The sequence below is a fragment of the Oculina patagonica genome, chromosome 6 (genome assembly GCF_052425735.1).
Source record: "Oculina patagonica isolate OP01 chromosome 6, crgOcupat, whole genome shotgun sequence".
In the NCBI taxonomy this organism is placed as follows: Eukaryota; Metazoa; Cnidaria; class Anthozoa; order Scleractinia; family Oculinidae; genus Oculina; species Oculina patagonica.
In genome coordinates, this window is record NC_135763.1 from 35717836 (window position 1) to 35733565 (window position 15730).

Sequence of the window (15730 nt, forward strand, 5' to 3'; positions counted from 1 at the left end):
TAGTGCTAACATACACTTTTATCATCTAGGATGAGTTTATAATTTGTCTTTTACAATCATATTTAATATAATTCAATTCAATATCATCATATCATGTCTTCCTTTGGTGGTCCAGGGTCGTTAGGCATTCAGTGCATCTTACTCATGGATGTATTCCTAGGAACCTGTAAATAAGCATTGAAAATTAATTAAATATTCATGCGGGTGCAAACCAATCCCAGTACCATATTCAGATCACATGTACACAACTGTAAACCCCAATACAAATCAAACAATAGAATAACTTTTGATACAAACTCCTGCTCAGCTAATTAGTATTCATTAACTTTTGATACAGATCTGTACCGATTCGCATAACAATACTTCGCATTCATTTATTTTTTCATTTCAAAGTAGAATAAAATATTTGCGTCCGATCTGTATGGGCGAGAGGGCTCGCCAGTCGGCTCGCCATTGTAAACGCCCATACTGATCTCCTACTCATATTTTATCTACTACGTAAATGTGTCTCTTGATTAAGATTGTCGTCAAGGTTAATAATTGGTGTTTTTTAACAGAAAATTTAAACAAGAAGGATTGATGTTTCTAGAACGATCATGCAAGATCTAAGCTATAGGCGAAGAAAAATTGTCAAAATTTGTTTTTCTTTTGTGATTTTTAAAAATGTTACTCTGTGGCAGACTTTTATGACCAATTTAATATATATTTGAAAACATAACAGGCAGCTATTTGTCTCAGGAAAAGACATATTTCAACGAAAATTTGAATTTAAAACTGCTCTGTTTAGTTTTTCGATTTTGTCAAGAATATTGGGCAAAGGTCTATAGAATGATCTATTAGAAACTTCAATTTTGTCTTTCAGCCTTTCCTCTGTGTTATACAAGGGATGTTAATGGAAAGTGTGAAGTGTTTATAATTCATTTTCAATTTATTAAATAAAGAAAGCAAAATAGTACAATGTGTCACGAAACTGTTAAAGATTTTCTGCTTTCGCCTCGAAACTTAAGGACAAATATTCTCCCGACCCCCACCCTCACCTTCCTTCATCTCGAAAACATTTTGTTTAAGAGGTAGTCTCTTGTCTAAAAATTAAATAGGAGGAGGGAAAATATAAACTCTTTTTTAAGTAGATATCTTTAAAAGTGCTCTCTTCACACGAAATGTTTTTCCTTTCATTTTTGACCGGGATCGCAATCAGGAAAAAAAGAAAGAAATTAGGCATCTATCGTGTCACACTGAGCAGTTTTCAATTGAGTGTCGTAAAACAAAAACCAAAGTAATTACTCTGGCCAATACTTTCGACACTCAAGTGAAAACCGCTCTATTACATAAATTCAAAATATAAATTCAAATGCTTACCAATGACAAGTGCGGCCACCTTAACTGGATCGTAACCATTCAGATTGTGAAGTTCTTTGATGCACACTTGAAAGCCGGTAGTAGTAATTTGCTTAGAAAAAAAGAAGCAAAATAAAAATGTCAGTCAAAAAGCATTATGATCAGGAATAATCATATTTAGAAATAGAGACGAAATTAAAAAATCTGCCATTCACACGACACACTTAGATGACTAACGATCGCATAATCCAAAAAGTTGGTACATTGAACTGGTTCGTGCATGTCGTGATTGTGTAGAATTGAATTTTACACACCTCTACCCAGGATGCAATGCTGTTATGCTCGGGAATCAGTCGACCTGTATATCCTAGTTTCGGATTGAGGTGAGACGCTGACACAATGACTGTGGGCGTTGAAGTCTTGGGCGTTGTAAAATTTACGACCTGTAAAATAAATTAAAAATAAAGTTACATGCATTTGATCTATTTGAAATTCTGGGTAAAGAGATAATATCTGATTTTGATTTTTTTCCTGAAGAAAGGATTTCTGAACTGATTAACTAAATTCGTCGCTGAAAAAAAGGCATCAGAGCTGTACATATGTCTATTGAATGAAAGTTCTGAGCAATAGTAGTGAAGCACGTAAGATTTTTACCTTGCAGTAAGAATTGTAGTCCTCGGCACGTGGTAGAGCATCATTCTTGAAGTCGATGAGAGTTTTCTCAGCGGGGAAATTAGTTGGAAATTTGTCATAAACGAACCAGTTCTGCAGTAAAGCAAGAACGCAACATTTGGTGAAAATTATTCGGGAGCTTAATAATGAAACAACTGTTTTTAAATTAGTGGCGATCTATTTTAAAACAATAAACTTGGTCAATATTAGGGATAAAACGGATAATTGAAAATGTAAACAAAGAAGGAACAGTTTTTTGAAGTGAAGATAATGAATTAATATTTATTTCCGCATACGCCGTATATTTCGTAGAAAATGGTACTTCGAGAGTAAAGTGATGACGAAAAACAAGGGCCCAGGGCTAGGCTTGCTTTCTCAACCATAAGAGAAACGCACTCAATTGATCGTTACCCTTTGTCTCTGTTTCAAAACGAGACTAAGTGCGAAACCATTCATATAAAAGCCAGCAAAGTCCATTTTTATGCAAATCAAACTTATGTTCATTCGAATGGTTTCGCATGTAGACTCGTTTTAAAACAGAGGCAAAGGGTAACTCGAAAATGGCCTAATAAAATGTCTAAAAGTCAAGCCGTGTTTATACGAGCAATTTTTACTATGATGTGACAAGTTTTTATGCGCCAAGTTTGATCGTGCAGATGACATAACAATATTATTTGTCGGCAGTTCAAAGTTTAGCGCGCCATTAATGATCTTGCATAGCAATATATTTAACTCTTCTTTTCTGTGACGAGTCGTCAAGGATACACGAGTACTTTTTCGTATGAGACAATTTTTATTAGTAACATAAAAGCTGACACGCCAGCTTCTCGGCAAATATATTTGTCACATAAAAATTGGCCATTTTTCTCATATACAGGAGCAAATAAAAATTGTCACATAAAAATTGTCTTTAGAATCACACAACCAGGTTATCTCGAGGTATGTTCTATGGGTGAGATAGCATGACGACCTCACTTCGACCCATTCGTCACTGTAAATGGCATTTGTTTTGTTACAACTTACCAGTTTAATGTTTTCATGTAATCCATCGAAGTTCTGCATTTCTCTTGAACAGGCGGAAAAGGTGCTTGCGCCGATGTTCTCGACCCAGACCGTTGCGGCGTCGTGTTTGAGACCCAATACTGTGTGTTCAGCGGTTACCAAAACATGTGGCGAGGTTATATTGGTCGACTGAAATCATAAAACATAATACGTTTGCATCAAGAGATTTTGATTTGCATATAGGTTAACTTGCGATCAAACTTTTTGTTCCGAGTTTTAAACTTTTGCTTTAATTCACCTTTTGCATTCGTGATAGAAAGAATAAAGACTAGCAAAGCGACTACTTTCAATTGAAAAGCTATCTCGATTTCGCTAGCACCCACATTCATCTCAAATGGAATTTTTCTTACGAGTGAAAAAAGACAAGCAGATCGTTGCCAACAAATCAGCAAACTTTCCAATCAGGCAAAAACTTTGAACTTTAGTTAACTAATCGGTGAAAACTCTCGCGAGGGATTAATCGTTTTCTCGTAAGATAATTGCCGTAATTTATTCCAAACATTTCCGTACGCGTTTCGCGAGATGAGATACGATCGTCTCGCGAGAAACGAGACGAGACGTAGTAACTTTTTGTGAGCGGTGTTGTATTCGGTTTTTAAATAAAGAGCTCTTTGGCCGGCTAAAACATTCATGTTAGTGCTTCGATTTACCAAAAATACATTTTACAGTCACTCCCATCTTTCAATTTTGCAACCAGTTTAGCCAAGAATCATTAGAGCAGCAGATATTGAAAAGCTTTTGGTTTGTTGTTTGGTCCAGCTTCAGAGATGCCAAGGTAAAATTGGTAAAAATTAAGAGCACTTTCTTGAATAAGGCTCGACAATTGAACTAAGAAAAGGGATGTATCGGTATTTGTCTAGCAACTTTTTCAGCAATATAGTAGTTTTAATTGACGTGTCGGAGAACTATGAAAAAGCAAAGTTATTACTCTGGCCAATTATGAAGTACACAGACAATGCAATGAGCAAATCGAAACACGAAGCAAATACGTGTCGCAAGCACGAGGCGCAGAAAACTGTGCTTGAGCGAGTCACAATTGGTTCTGGTTTTAGTTCTGATTGGCTAAGAAAAAAGCGCGAGATTTTTAAACCAATCACTAAGCGAGGTTATGCAAAACCAAAGTAAACGCAAACTACTTTCGACACTCAAGTGACAACAGCTCTAATAGTTCTTATTTCAGTAGTAAACTTACTTCAAAAGTAATTGACTTGCATTGTGTCCCATCCCACCAATTTTGCATCAGGACTTGACCAGCTGCGGAGCTCTGCGGAGCTTCCTGGAAGGCGATGAAGTCGATAAATGTGAGCCCGCCATCAGGTGTCGAGCGTTCTAACCTTCCTGCCTTAAGCGCGCACACGTCGAAGGATTGGACTGAAACTTTCTCGACCCAGGTCACCGCAGCGTCGTGAATGAAGTTGCCGCTGTAGTTGAAGTAGTTGATGGTTGTTTGTATGCGTACACTTCCTCGGCTGCTCTCAAATAAACTTCCATTCTTGAAGGAAACTGTTCTGCAGCGCACGTCTTCTGTGTCCAAACGCAAGGCAACGCGGCCACGTTGAAGAACAAATGCTGTAAAAAAGGAAATCGGGTAAATTCAAGAGCTGTTTTTGACGATTTCTTCGTACCTATTAGAGACATTAAGCATGACGTTATGCGGCAAACGGCAAACGCGAGCTTGTCTTTAACTTTTTGACCTTTTTATCGAATTCTAAAACCAATCCCTCATAAAATTAGTGAAAAAATCGCACATTCACGACAAACACAAAACCTCTCATTTGCGCGTACAAACGCCGAACGGCAGACAGCAGAAGTTGAATTTTTGCCGTTCGCGGGAAAAATAAACGTCATGCTTAATCTCTCTATTATTAACAAACGCACAACTTTACACGAGGATTTGACGGCCACGAAATGATTGAGCTTGCCATTGCCTTAAAATAAAACAATTATACGAATAATTATCGTCCATGTAAGTTTCCATCTCTTTCTATAATTATTGACACTAATTGAATTATTGTCAAGAATAAAGAAACTCGTCAACTGGTATTTTGTCTTGAACTGGCGTTTTCGTCACCGAAAACGGGACTTTTCAAAAAGTTCCGCACTCCAAAGTGGTATTTGAAAACGCTGACATCAAATAGTAATGTATTCTCTGTCAAAACAAAGATTTATTAGCTCAATAGCTCTGTGCATGCGTTGTTACACTGCGTGCGATAAAGCGCTTCGCTTTTCAAATTTACCCGGGTTAATGGAAATGCCTTTTTCAAACAAAACAGTTTTGTCACGGCACTCAGCGTGATGTCACATACGACAGAGAACTCAATGAAAGGCCGTGAACACGACATAAAAATATACACACTTCAAAAATGACGGAAAACCTTTTATGCGGCGTTTTCAAATTTCTCCTTTTTTTAAATTTACCCTGGTCAGTGTGGACGTGCCCTAAGAATAGCAGTATAGCGATGGCACTAAAACTACAAAGACTAAGAGATATTCGATTCTCAGCCACATAAAACTGACAATACTTACGTTTGCATCCGCCAAAGTGTTGGATTCCGGGCTCTTCCTTAGCCAGGCAAGCCGCGTAGTTGTATTCACATTTGTTTTTGTGTGTTTTGCCTTTGTTGTCGCACAGTGGCGCCGACTCATCTGTTGTGCAAGGCTTGCAGGTGCATTCATGAGCTGTAGCAGAAGTTGCATTACATTCCGCATAAAATGGACAAGTTATGCCGTTACATGGGTGATAATCTGTTAAGATAACAAAAAGAACAGTATTGCTGGTTTTCACTGTCACGCAATGAAAAAATAAATTGGAAACCATTCAACTACAGAAGCTATGAATTTCAAATGTTACGGGCCATGAATAGATATCAATTTCTTCCACGTTTCAGGTCTGTGCTGTGTTCCGTTCGCGAGTTATTCAGATTGCAGAACCTTTCCGCGCAAATTTATAAAGGTTAGTGCGGAGACGCTATGTTTGTGTCCTTCCGAGGGACTCAAATATGGCCGCCGTGTTGTCAGAGAAACTATGAACTCATTTCTGTTTACAACGGCGACAATCTTTGGCTCATGAACAAGTACACTTTTACCTAAACACCACTTATTATATCTGAAATGTTCAATTCTGCTGAAAATGGAAAGGAAATGCCTTTTTTCAAACAAAACAGTTTTGTCACGGCACTCAGCATGATGTCACATACGACAGAACTCAATGAAAGGCCGTGAACACGCCATAAAATATACACACTTCAAAAATGGCGGCCGTTATTTAAAGAGTGAATAGCGTTATCCACTAGAGAAGTGTTGACAAAACAAACTGCGCTATCCTCTGGAAAGAGTTATTTACCTTTGAAAAACAGCTACACGAAACATAAAGGCTTGGCTGGCCCGATGGTGGTTTTTCTACGCAAAATCTTTTCAATTTAACGAGTTACAAATTTTGAAGTCTTTTAACCAAAACCACTGAAACCTACAGAAAATAGCAAATTCTTTTTCATGTAGACAAGTGAGACCACAGTGGCCAATCAGTCAGTGTTTTGAGAAACTTGATCAGACAACACAGACAGTCGTCGCCATTTTTGTATAGACTGTAGCTAGAATGAGGGTCTGAATGGGGTTTTGTGTTTAGTGTTATTTGCCCATAATTTGTAGTGTTTGCTGTTACATTGGCCATTTTTCAATGTTTAAAGTTTCCAGAAAAATATACTCTTAAGTGTTTGGGGGATTTTCGTGAATTGTAAATTCTTATCTGCTCTTCAAAAATCGGATAAAATCACTCATGAACTTGTAGAAAATTTTCAGATTTCTCCTAGGAAATCTTCTGTAGTCTTCGGACATATTCGGTATTCTTCGCAACCTTGCAAACTGATCTGAAATCGTCGAAAAATGGCCAAAAACTTCTTCATATACTGAAAAAGACAGTATTGGCCTTTTTGGAGCCGTTTTTGTTTCTTTCTGGATAAAATTTACTGTTACAGTGAATTTTTTAATGTTAGTGTTAAAATTCCTAAATTTTTACTGTTTCATGTTAAGGAGCCAAAAAATTAAGTGTTTAGTTTTATCGAGGTACCCCATTCAGACCCTCTAGAATTAAATTATTTGTAACTTCAATTCAAGACAATACTTACGCCCTGCTGCCATGTATGTTAGAGTGATGGGGTCGTGGCGAGCATCATAGCGTTGAATATCCTTCAAGCAGACTTGAAACTCTGTCGTCGAAACGCTCTAAGGAAATGATCAAAAACCATAATCGAGATGAATCTTATGAAAGGTATCTCCATATTTAAGGTAACAAACATGGCCGTGATTACACTGTTTGCTTTTGGCAGTGTTTTCCAACTAGAAGAAATCAAACTTCTTTTTTGCAGAGTAGTTATAAACAGTTATTGGATGAGGTTTTTGTGATATCCGGAATAATCAAGGTCGAGGTAAGTGTTATCAGCCGAAGCCGAAGGCTGAGACTGATAACACTTACCGAGATCTTGATTATTCCGGATATCACAAAAACCGAATTTAATAATTGTTTTATTATACATTGTTTTTCTGGAAAAAATAAGGACAAAACGACTACAACCGTTCTACTAATTCCTACTTGTCGTCTTGCTTTTGAATGCTTTTCTCTCGAGGTATTCGTGGAATAGTTCCTCCGCAATCTTTGTCGGTCATTCTGGTTTTCCGAGAATTTATTGTCCAGCAATTTTTCAATTTAGGTTAATGTTTTGCTCGGTTGAAGAAGCGAATCGACGAACTATGAATTTCCTTCGCTGTCAGATTTGTCCCACATTCCTCTCGGAAATCATGCATTGCGCGCCCAACCTACAGATTAGTGATCTGTAGGTTGCGCTGATTCTCGGAATTAACTGTAGGCTCTTAGCCAATGAGAAGACAGGTAGTGACTACAATGTATAATAAGTGAAATTAACTGTAACAGTCAGTCCTTGAACGTTCTGGTGAACTCTGAGTGAATTTAATGATAATAGCAGTAGAAGGATGCGGTTTGGCTGATAGCAGAGAGAACTGGTCACAATTTTAACTGTCAGCCTGATAAATGACATTGCTGTATTTAAACGGATTGACGAGATCTGAAAACTGCAAAATTTACTGATTTCTGAGAAAACGCCGAAACTTTAACTGATAGCCTTGGCAGACTCCAGAAAACTCATCCAGCGGTTTACAGCTCTTAGCGTTGGAAATGAGCTCTTGCGATAGGATTGATTAATTTCACTCACGAATCATTAAGTCTTTCTTTCAAAGTATTAAAGTACTGGAGCATTCGTTCAGAAAAGTGATCGAAAACCGTATTTTTTTCTATTCTTAATGGCTTTAAAAGCGGAACTCTTCTGCTAATCTTGGGCGTCCTAGTTCTCCGACTTATCTTGAATTAATTATAAAGATACAGATTATCCAATAATAATAGTGCATTTATAATACTTAAATAGTTAAAAGTTTTTTGTGGCAAATCACGTTGCTAAAAAATTGTTCTAAAATGAAGGGCTGCGTTACCGGCATAATTCCTACCTCAATCCATTCTGTAATGGCGATGTTATCGGCATCAATAAGAGCAAGATTATCATCTTTAGCATGCTTGGGTGTGGTAATCATGGTTGGATTTTCATAAAATTTCTGAGGGAAGGAGACAGTCTGCGGAAAAATTGAAACATTTATAAGTTAGTCATCAATTAAGTCGAAGATTGGTACGATGCTCGGTAAAACTCAACCGTTTTAATTCTTAAACTAGTTTATGGATACACGAAATTAAAAGACGACTTTTCAAAATTTTCCTTCATTGGATAGAGCGTAAATATCAAAACTATGTATGATAATTTAGGTTCATTAAGGAGGTCCACCCTTGTTTGATTGCCATGGTTACTCTTTGGTGTATCAAGAGAGGAATTTTGAATAAATAATCTCACCTTACAGAAACTGTAGCCTTTGCCAACATCAGGATTATAGTTGTTTGGAAAACTAATTTCATCAGCCAAAGGTATCTTCCATTCACTAGGTACACTAGAGTTAGTGAATGCCAAAATATTCTGAAAGGTAATAAAATACATTTCAAATTTACTGTATTAAAACCCCGGGGGGGGGGGGCACCCGGTATATTTTTGGGTGGGGGTGTGCCGCTGGGAATTTGAAGCCCTTACCCTATACCAGACCATGTTCAGCTGATTTTTGCAACCCTATACTAGACTAGACACTGAAAATCCCTACCCTATCCCAGACTTGCATTTTGTTAGAACTGTATCATTATCAGTGTTTTAATAAAAAACCATCTGTGAACAACGATGCCGCGATTATTTTATTTACGTTTAGGAAAGCCTCTTTCTCTTCCAAGTTTCTGGACTTTATTTGCCATACCGTCGATCGGTTTCCCGGCAAATGCTACCCTTTTCTAGACCAAAACTCTCTGATTTTTATACCCTATCCCAGACTAAACTGCTTGAAAACCATACACTTCACAGCGGCACATACCTATATAGCTCAGGTATGGGAGTGCCCCCCCCCCCCCCCCCGGGATTAAAACGTCATGTAAATTCCATTTTCTTAAAGAAACCGACACAAGAAAGTAAGGTACATTCAGAATGAACCCAAGAGTTGGTTGTTGGAGGGAAGCCATGTTTTTGCTTTTTTGGTGTTATTTAATAGGAAACTATTTTTATGCGCGCTATTAATTAAAGAGAAAAGAAAAAAAAGGTATTTATATTAAATTGACGACGTTTTGCATCCCATACTGCGCATAATTTTGCACGTGATTAAGCGTGCGCACATCAAGAAAATGGTGTGTTTTTTTTTCCTATACGGCTTGGCTCACAAGAGAGATAAATTGCCGTATTCCAATTCATTTCCATCCGCGACATCCGCAGGCAATAATGCTAGTTAACAATTTCAGTGCTCTAAAGTAGCAGTTTTTAATAAAAACGGGCTATTATTTCTAGGTCTCATGCGACACAAATATAAATTTTAGCTGTTCAAAATTCTGGTAAAATCCGTGACATAGTCCCTTTAAGATGGACAACCAATAGGCAAAGTTTGAACGAAAATCTTTTGTCAGTTCTGTTTCGATGGAATGACCTTAAATGTCCTTACAAAGCTGCAACTACTCACCACGGTCAGGTATTTGTGTGCGCCGTCAAAGTTCTTCAACTCGCGAAGACACGCTCTAAAGTTGTCCGTTTTGACATCTTCTGCCCATACACTAGCGGCATCGTGTTTATTTCTATTACGATGAACAGGGGTCACAAATACGTATGGAACAGTCGAAAAAGCCTGAAAGACAATACAAAAAGTAACCGTCAGCGATATTCTACTTAAATGCAACTACGTCTTAATTTTCGTGGATGGAAAGAGTATTTATCAACATGAAGAAGAGTACAAAAAATTTAGCCAATGCATTGAAGGATTGATATTTTAAGGAAGTTTATATGGCTAGAAAAAATTGGCAAGAAGATATTATTTTTTGGAGTTACATCTCCGTATAGAGAGAGGGCTATATCAAGTAAATTGGTAAAGTTCTTAGTCAAAAATGCCAATTTGTGTGGCGTTGTCAACAACTTATAAAACGACTTAATCAAAAGGTTCTCTCTATAAATGTTCGACTCATTTTTTATTCCTCTGAAGTTAAGTTTGTAGACAAGCAATCGAAAGCTCACTTAAGCCAGAGAACGTTTCTGCATTTTTAATAAGTTATGTCTCACCCTGGCTACCCTGCATCAGCAGGAGGGCATTTTGCGTGCGCATGCGTCGATATGGACTAGTGCGCACGACAGAGAAGTTCTGCTATCGATTGTTTACATATTTTCCACAATTTATGGCCTAATTTCTAGCTCAAAATGAAACGTGTTTTAAGTTTAACTTGCTGTATACAATACTAAGAGTCCTTGCTTTATCTTTTGACAACAACAAGCAAAGTTTGGTGTCGGCGTGCTGTTTATCTGATCGACTTTGGCTATGTGTATTAACCCATTGCACGTGGACAAAATGGCGACCGAATGTCGAGAACCTAAATACCTTGCCCATGTTTTTAATAGCCGGAAGATCTAAACGGACAAAGCGCTACGGCTACTTAGTACTAAAGTATAAAACAGCAGTTTTAACTATACGATGTTATAATCAAGTATCCCGGGTTTGAGCGAGTGGTCATGATTTTGTTCAGATTTGTCATAAAACTACAATTTAGTCGTTCTCACAATGCAAAAATCTCAAAATCTAGCCTTGATCTCCAGCGTCTACCGATGATATATGGAGCCTGAAGTACTTAAACTATCGTCTAACGCTGCGAAGGTAGCGTTAAAAAATGGTCAATTGTGGAAATTTTTAGCTTTCTTTAACGTACGTTCTCGCTGGTTTATCCTAACAGAGAAACTATCGTTTGTGATTATTTCCTTAAACGTGAGCATTGGTCAAAATAACTTCACATTTCGATGATACCACAATTATTCTGTTGAACAAGAAAAGAATTACTGCGATCGGTCTTAATTTTAAAGTGTTATGGTAATTCTTTGCTGGTAGACTATTTGTTTACATTTTACTATGTTAATTAGTACATTTTTGGCTCCTTTATCAAAATCTAGCCTTGATCACCAGTCAAAAAATAGCATGAAACGAACAAGCGATATATATATTTTTCAGAAACGTTCTAATAACTGCTGCATAAAATGTCTTAAGAAATAATTTTTAACTATAAACAATGTTATTTTCAATTTTTCATTCAACGTTTATTTCTTTAAGTTTGATGTTCATTCTGTTATAACGGCTGTTTTACTTCTGTGTCGCCTAAATGTGTTTTAAAGAACTGCAGTTCTTGTTCCAGGAAACCCTGTTTGCCAGTCAAAGGGCAAGTTGGCTTTGCTTTGGAGTCATCAGTGACCTGCATTATCATGTGCAGAACACCCAAACATGTCGTTCCCCTCAGGGAAAACCCTTTTTTTTGGTGGCCGTCCCTTTAGGCAAAAAATCTCTCGACAAGCTATAATATTGCTCGCACTCTGCCTGTATTACAGCAATTGATTTGATGTGAAGTTTTGATCCTAATATATCACACTCCAGCGCACGGATAAATGTTTTCCTCTTTTTACGGCCTGTTTGATTTTTGTCGGTGAAGGCTTTCCTACCTGTCCCACATATTTTCCCATTATTTGCAACAACGATCCCGAAGCAGGCCAGAAAATCTGCTTTATAAGAGCCTTGCCACACACAAAACACTTTTGCTTAGCGAAATGTACGTCTATATTAAATTATGTGACGATAAACAGTACAAAAAACAAAGTTTGAATCTTCCGCGCCATTTTTATTCCCAAGATCACGCGGTCTTTGTACAGCGGTTGCACGCATGCGCACGCAAAATGCCCTCCTGCTCCCTGCATCGATGTTATTAATTATTACATAAACTGCAGTGGTATAGCGAGTAGTAGCAAATCGATAAAAATGGTATCACACGTGTGGATAAAAGTGATATCGACACCTGTGTGATATTATTTTCGTCCAATCAGCTCGCAGAGTTTGCCATGTTTCAATGCACAATGAGCCAAAGTTTATCGATATTAAGTTGAAACATCTTCGGATCTTCCGCGGCAATCTTCGGTTATCTTCGGAAAAGTTCGGACAATTTTCGGAACATTCGTACGACCTTCTGACAGCCTTTTGAATATCTTCGGAAAATGGTCGGACCTCTTCGGAAAATCGTCAAAAACATCGTAATTAGAAGTTTTATATATTAAACAGCATAATACATGGTTGTTTGGATATATGAAATTTATCTTCTTGTGTTCAAAACCGATATCTCACTCGTTCGCTATGCTCACTCGTGAGATCATTTTGAACACTTGAAGATAAATTTCATATCTACGCACAATCATGTATTGTCCTCTATATATTTACTTTACCTGTGGAAAATTTTCAAGAATGCATTTAGTTCCTGTGGTCCACATTGGAATGCTCACTGTCCTCTCAAATGCGCCATTTGAAACAGTTTGATAGGCAAGCCATTGTAAAGAGACAGTCCTGGTTCCAGTAATCGCACCAGAAGTTGCAACACATCCTGTAAAACTAAAAAAAAAACCAGCACATTAAACTACAAGAACGGTTTCTGATAATGTGCAGTCTGGCAAAGCAAGGGCATTACCACCGGTCAGCCCCACCAATATTGGATGGCTTCAAATGGCGGCGGACGTAGATGGATAGTGTACAAGTCAACCCGGGACCATGGCGTGAATTCACAGACGAGCTCTTCGAGTATTTTTCGATTATTTGCAGAAATTATTCAACAACCCCAAAACCTCGACGAACAACTGAAAAACCTTTGGATGACGACAAACTCCCAGGTCAGTGTTTTCATGTCTGGCCAACAACTTTCGTGGAAAAGAAAAAAAGACTAAAAAAATTTTAACCAAAAACGGAGAAAAAATTGGATTACCAACTGACCAAGGTTTCATTTTCTAACTCAGCCATGTTAGCAACAATTACTGAGGACAATGTCCAGAAATAAGAAAAAAAAAATTGTTCTTAAACCAAACAAAGCCCTGAATTCTATGCTCCAACCAAGATTAATTTTTCGGCGGCGACCATGTAAAAGACCACGTTTTTCTGATCAGATTAGATAGCGTTCTGGAAAGCGTGCAGTACAGTGAAGATTTTTTGTTCGGTTCCGTCATCTTACTTAAACTGTCTTTGAAAACAAAAAGTTACGTTAAGTGGAAGTCTTCTCGACATTCGGGAAATATTATTCCAACTCGATTCTTGCAAATGGAAATTCAATTAACATGCAATTTATCTAATGTGCGATTTGCATCGTAATCTTAAAATCCGTCTCAGTGGTGACTACCTTATTATAGGAATATAACGTGGCGTTCTGGTCAAATGCTTATAGTAAAAAAGTTAACATACATAAAATTAACGCGAATTTTTGAAATTCGCGTTAATAACATGTATCGTTAATTTCCTATAATAAGGTATTTTTGTTCGCCCTTTACAATCAACATTCGATTGACCACTGGAGCAACGACTAGCCTATTTTTCCATTGAAGATTCTTCTGATTGTCTTTCGCTCTATCGGGAAAGAAATACTTTCTCGGAAATTAATGAGGGTGATAAAGGGTCGTCTGGATCACGTTTCACACAAAAAAATGCCATTTCACGTCACACAAAACGAAACAGCCATTTCACGAAATTAAAATAAAACTTGTTAAACCTCCTATCGGAATAGAGTCGACTTGGGGCCAAGAATTACGATCAGTCACGCTCATGCACTCGGGTCAATTTGTTTTTAAACGCTTACTGGATAATTTTTAGAAGGAAGGGAAAATTACGGTTTACAGTCACATTTTACGAAAAAAAACAACGGGCATTTCGCAATTCTCGTGAAAAAGTCTATTCACGATTCACACGGCGCGGCTATGTCACCAAATCCGTTTCATAAATATCAAATTAACGGGAAAAGGCCGTTCACGGATCACTACAAAACCCTTTATAACATTTGTGGAAATTTATTGGATTAAAGATGACTTACCCTGATTTAGACACTCCCTCGATCCAAGTTACAGCTGCATCATAAGTTTTAGATGTTAAAGCCAACTGCACACCAACTACATCCGAAGAAAAAGCTGGATTGAAGGGAAACACTTTACACTCGTAATCTTTGTCCTGAGGAACAATTATATCTCCAGATCCAAATAGCATTCCATTTGTGTCTAAAAATCAGAGAGAGAAAGAGTTATTGTCGTAATACGTGTAACACGAGTGCAGAATAGCGTAACACAAGTGCAAAGTTGTTTCAACGAATGTTTACGAATTTCCTACTTTATGTTTTTGGCGTAATAAGACTTTAAATCGAAAATGTCTGTTTTACCAGGGCCGTAGGAAGAAGGAAGACGAGGCACTCACTTCGCCTTGTTTTGAACCCAAAATTAAAAGAAAAATACGTTTAGGTGAGAAATTAATCCCAATTAAACCTGTCAGTGACTGATTTTTCAAAATAAATACCTCATGAAAAATGCTAAAAAAAAGTTTCTCAGAGCCGCTAGATTTCAAATTTTTCTTTCCAGATTCCGCTAACGGCTCGTGCCTTCGACACTCAGAACTTTTGCCTCGTCTATGCCAAAAGTCTGGCTGCAGCCCTGTTTACGTTTGAAGAAAATTGTCTCTTTGTCTTCGAGAAAGTACGTTTGTATAGCTATTCGAAAAAATATTTACAGTTTGCTTGTCCATTCGCACTGAAATGAAGTAAAGTCATTGAAATACTAACCTGAAATTTGTCCAAGGATGATAGCTGAAAGAGTGACACTCGCAATGAATCGTAGAAAACACATGGTCCAACCACGAAATACAGCAAACCAGCTCTCTGACCTCAACAAGGGAAGACGGAAAATGTGGCGAGCAAACGAAAAACAACCTTAATATAGCTGACAAACAAAAGGGAAAAGGTGATAACCGCACGAGATTTTACAATGAAAAAGTTTCGAAAATAAAGGAAGAAAGGGTGGCCGACAAATTAATATTCATTTCTAAACAAATGCAATTGTTTTTATTCTGTGTGGTAGTCGATCGCTTTTTCACACTTCATTGTGAAAAAACCATTGCTAAACTTGTTATTGTTATACTCTTTGTTGCAAATTGTACCGGAAAATTTTCGAGACGGAAAAATAAACCTGTAGACAGCGAAAAAAGA

General features: G+C 37.5%; 1 protein-coding gene across 1 annotated transcript; it reads right to left on the reverse strand.

Moving 5' to 3' along the window:
- Nucleotides 1-156: 156 nt before the first annotated feature.
- Nucleotides 157-15410, reverse strand: LOC144658063 (uncharacterized). Its single transcript, XM_078518386.1, has 14 exons — nt 15308-15410; nt 14573-14753; nt 12951-13113; nt 10174-10335; nt 8982-9101; nt 8587-8709; nt 7197-7293; nt 5599-5817; nt 4265-4641; nt 3034-3201; nt 1993-2103; nt 1653-1781; nt 1360-1450; nt 157-164 (listed from the first exon to the last, which is right to left on the reverse strand). Exons 1-14 carry the CDS (start codon nt 15369-15371, stop codon nt 157-159), a joined length of 2013 nt encoding a protein of 670 aa, XP_078374512.1. The 5' UTR covers nt 15372-15410.
- Nucleotides 15411-15730: the final 320 nt, after the last annotated feature.

What these genes read in the sequence shown, in the direction of transcription:
- LOC144658063 (XM_078518386.1), bottom strand. Translation starts at nt 15,371, where the DNA reads ATGTGTTTTCTACGATTCATTGCGAGTGTCACTCTTTCAGCTATCATC. An exon ending in GAGGGAGTGTCTAAATCAGG is followed by an intron (nt 13,114 to 14,572) that starts GTAAGTCATCTT and finishes TTTTTTTTTTAG; the next exon opens with TTTTACAGGATGTGTTGCAA. An exon ending in ACTACAATTCTTACTGCAAG is followed by an intron (nt 1,782 to 1,992) that starts GTAAAAATCTTA and finishes TTTATTTTACAG; the next exon opens with GTCGTAAATTTTACAACGCC.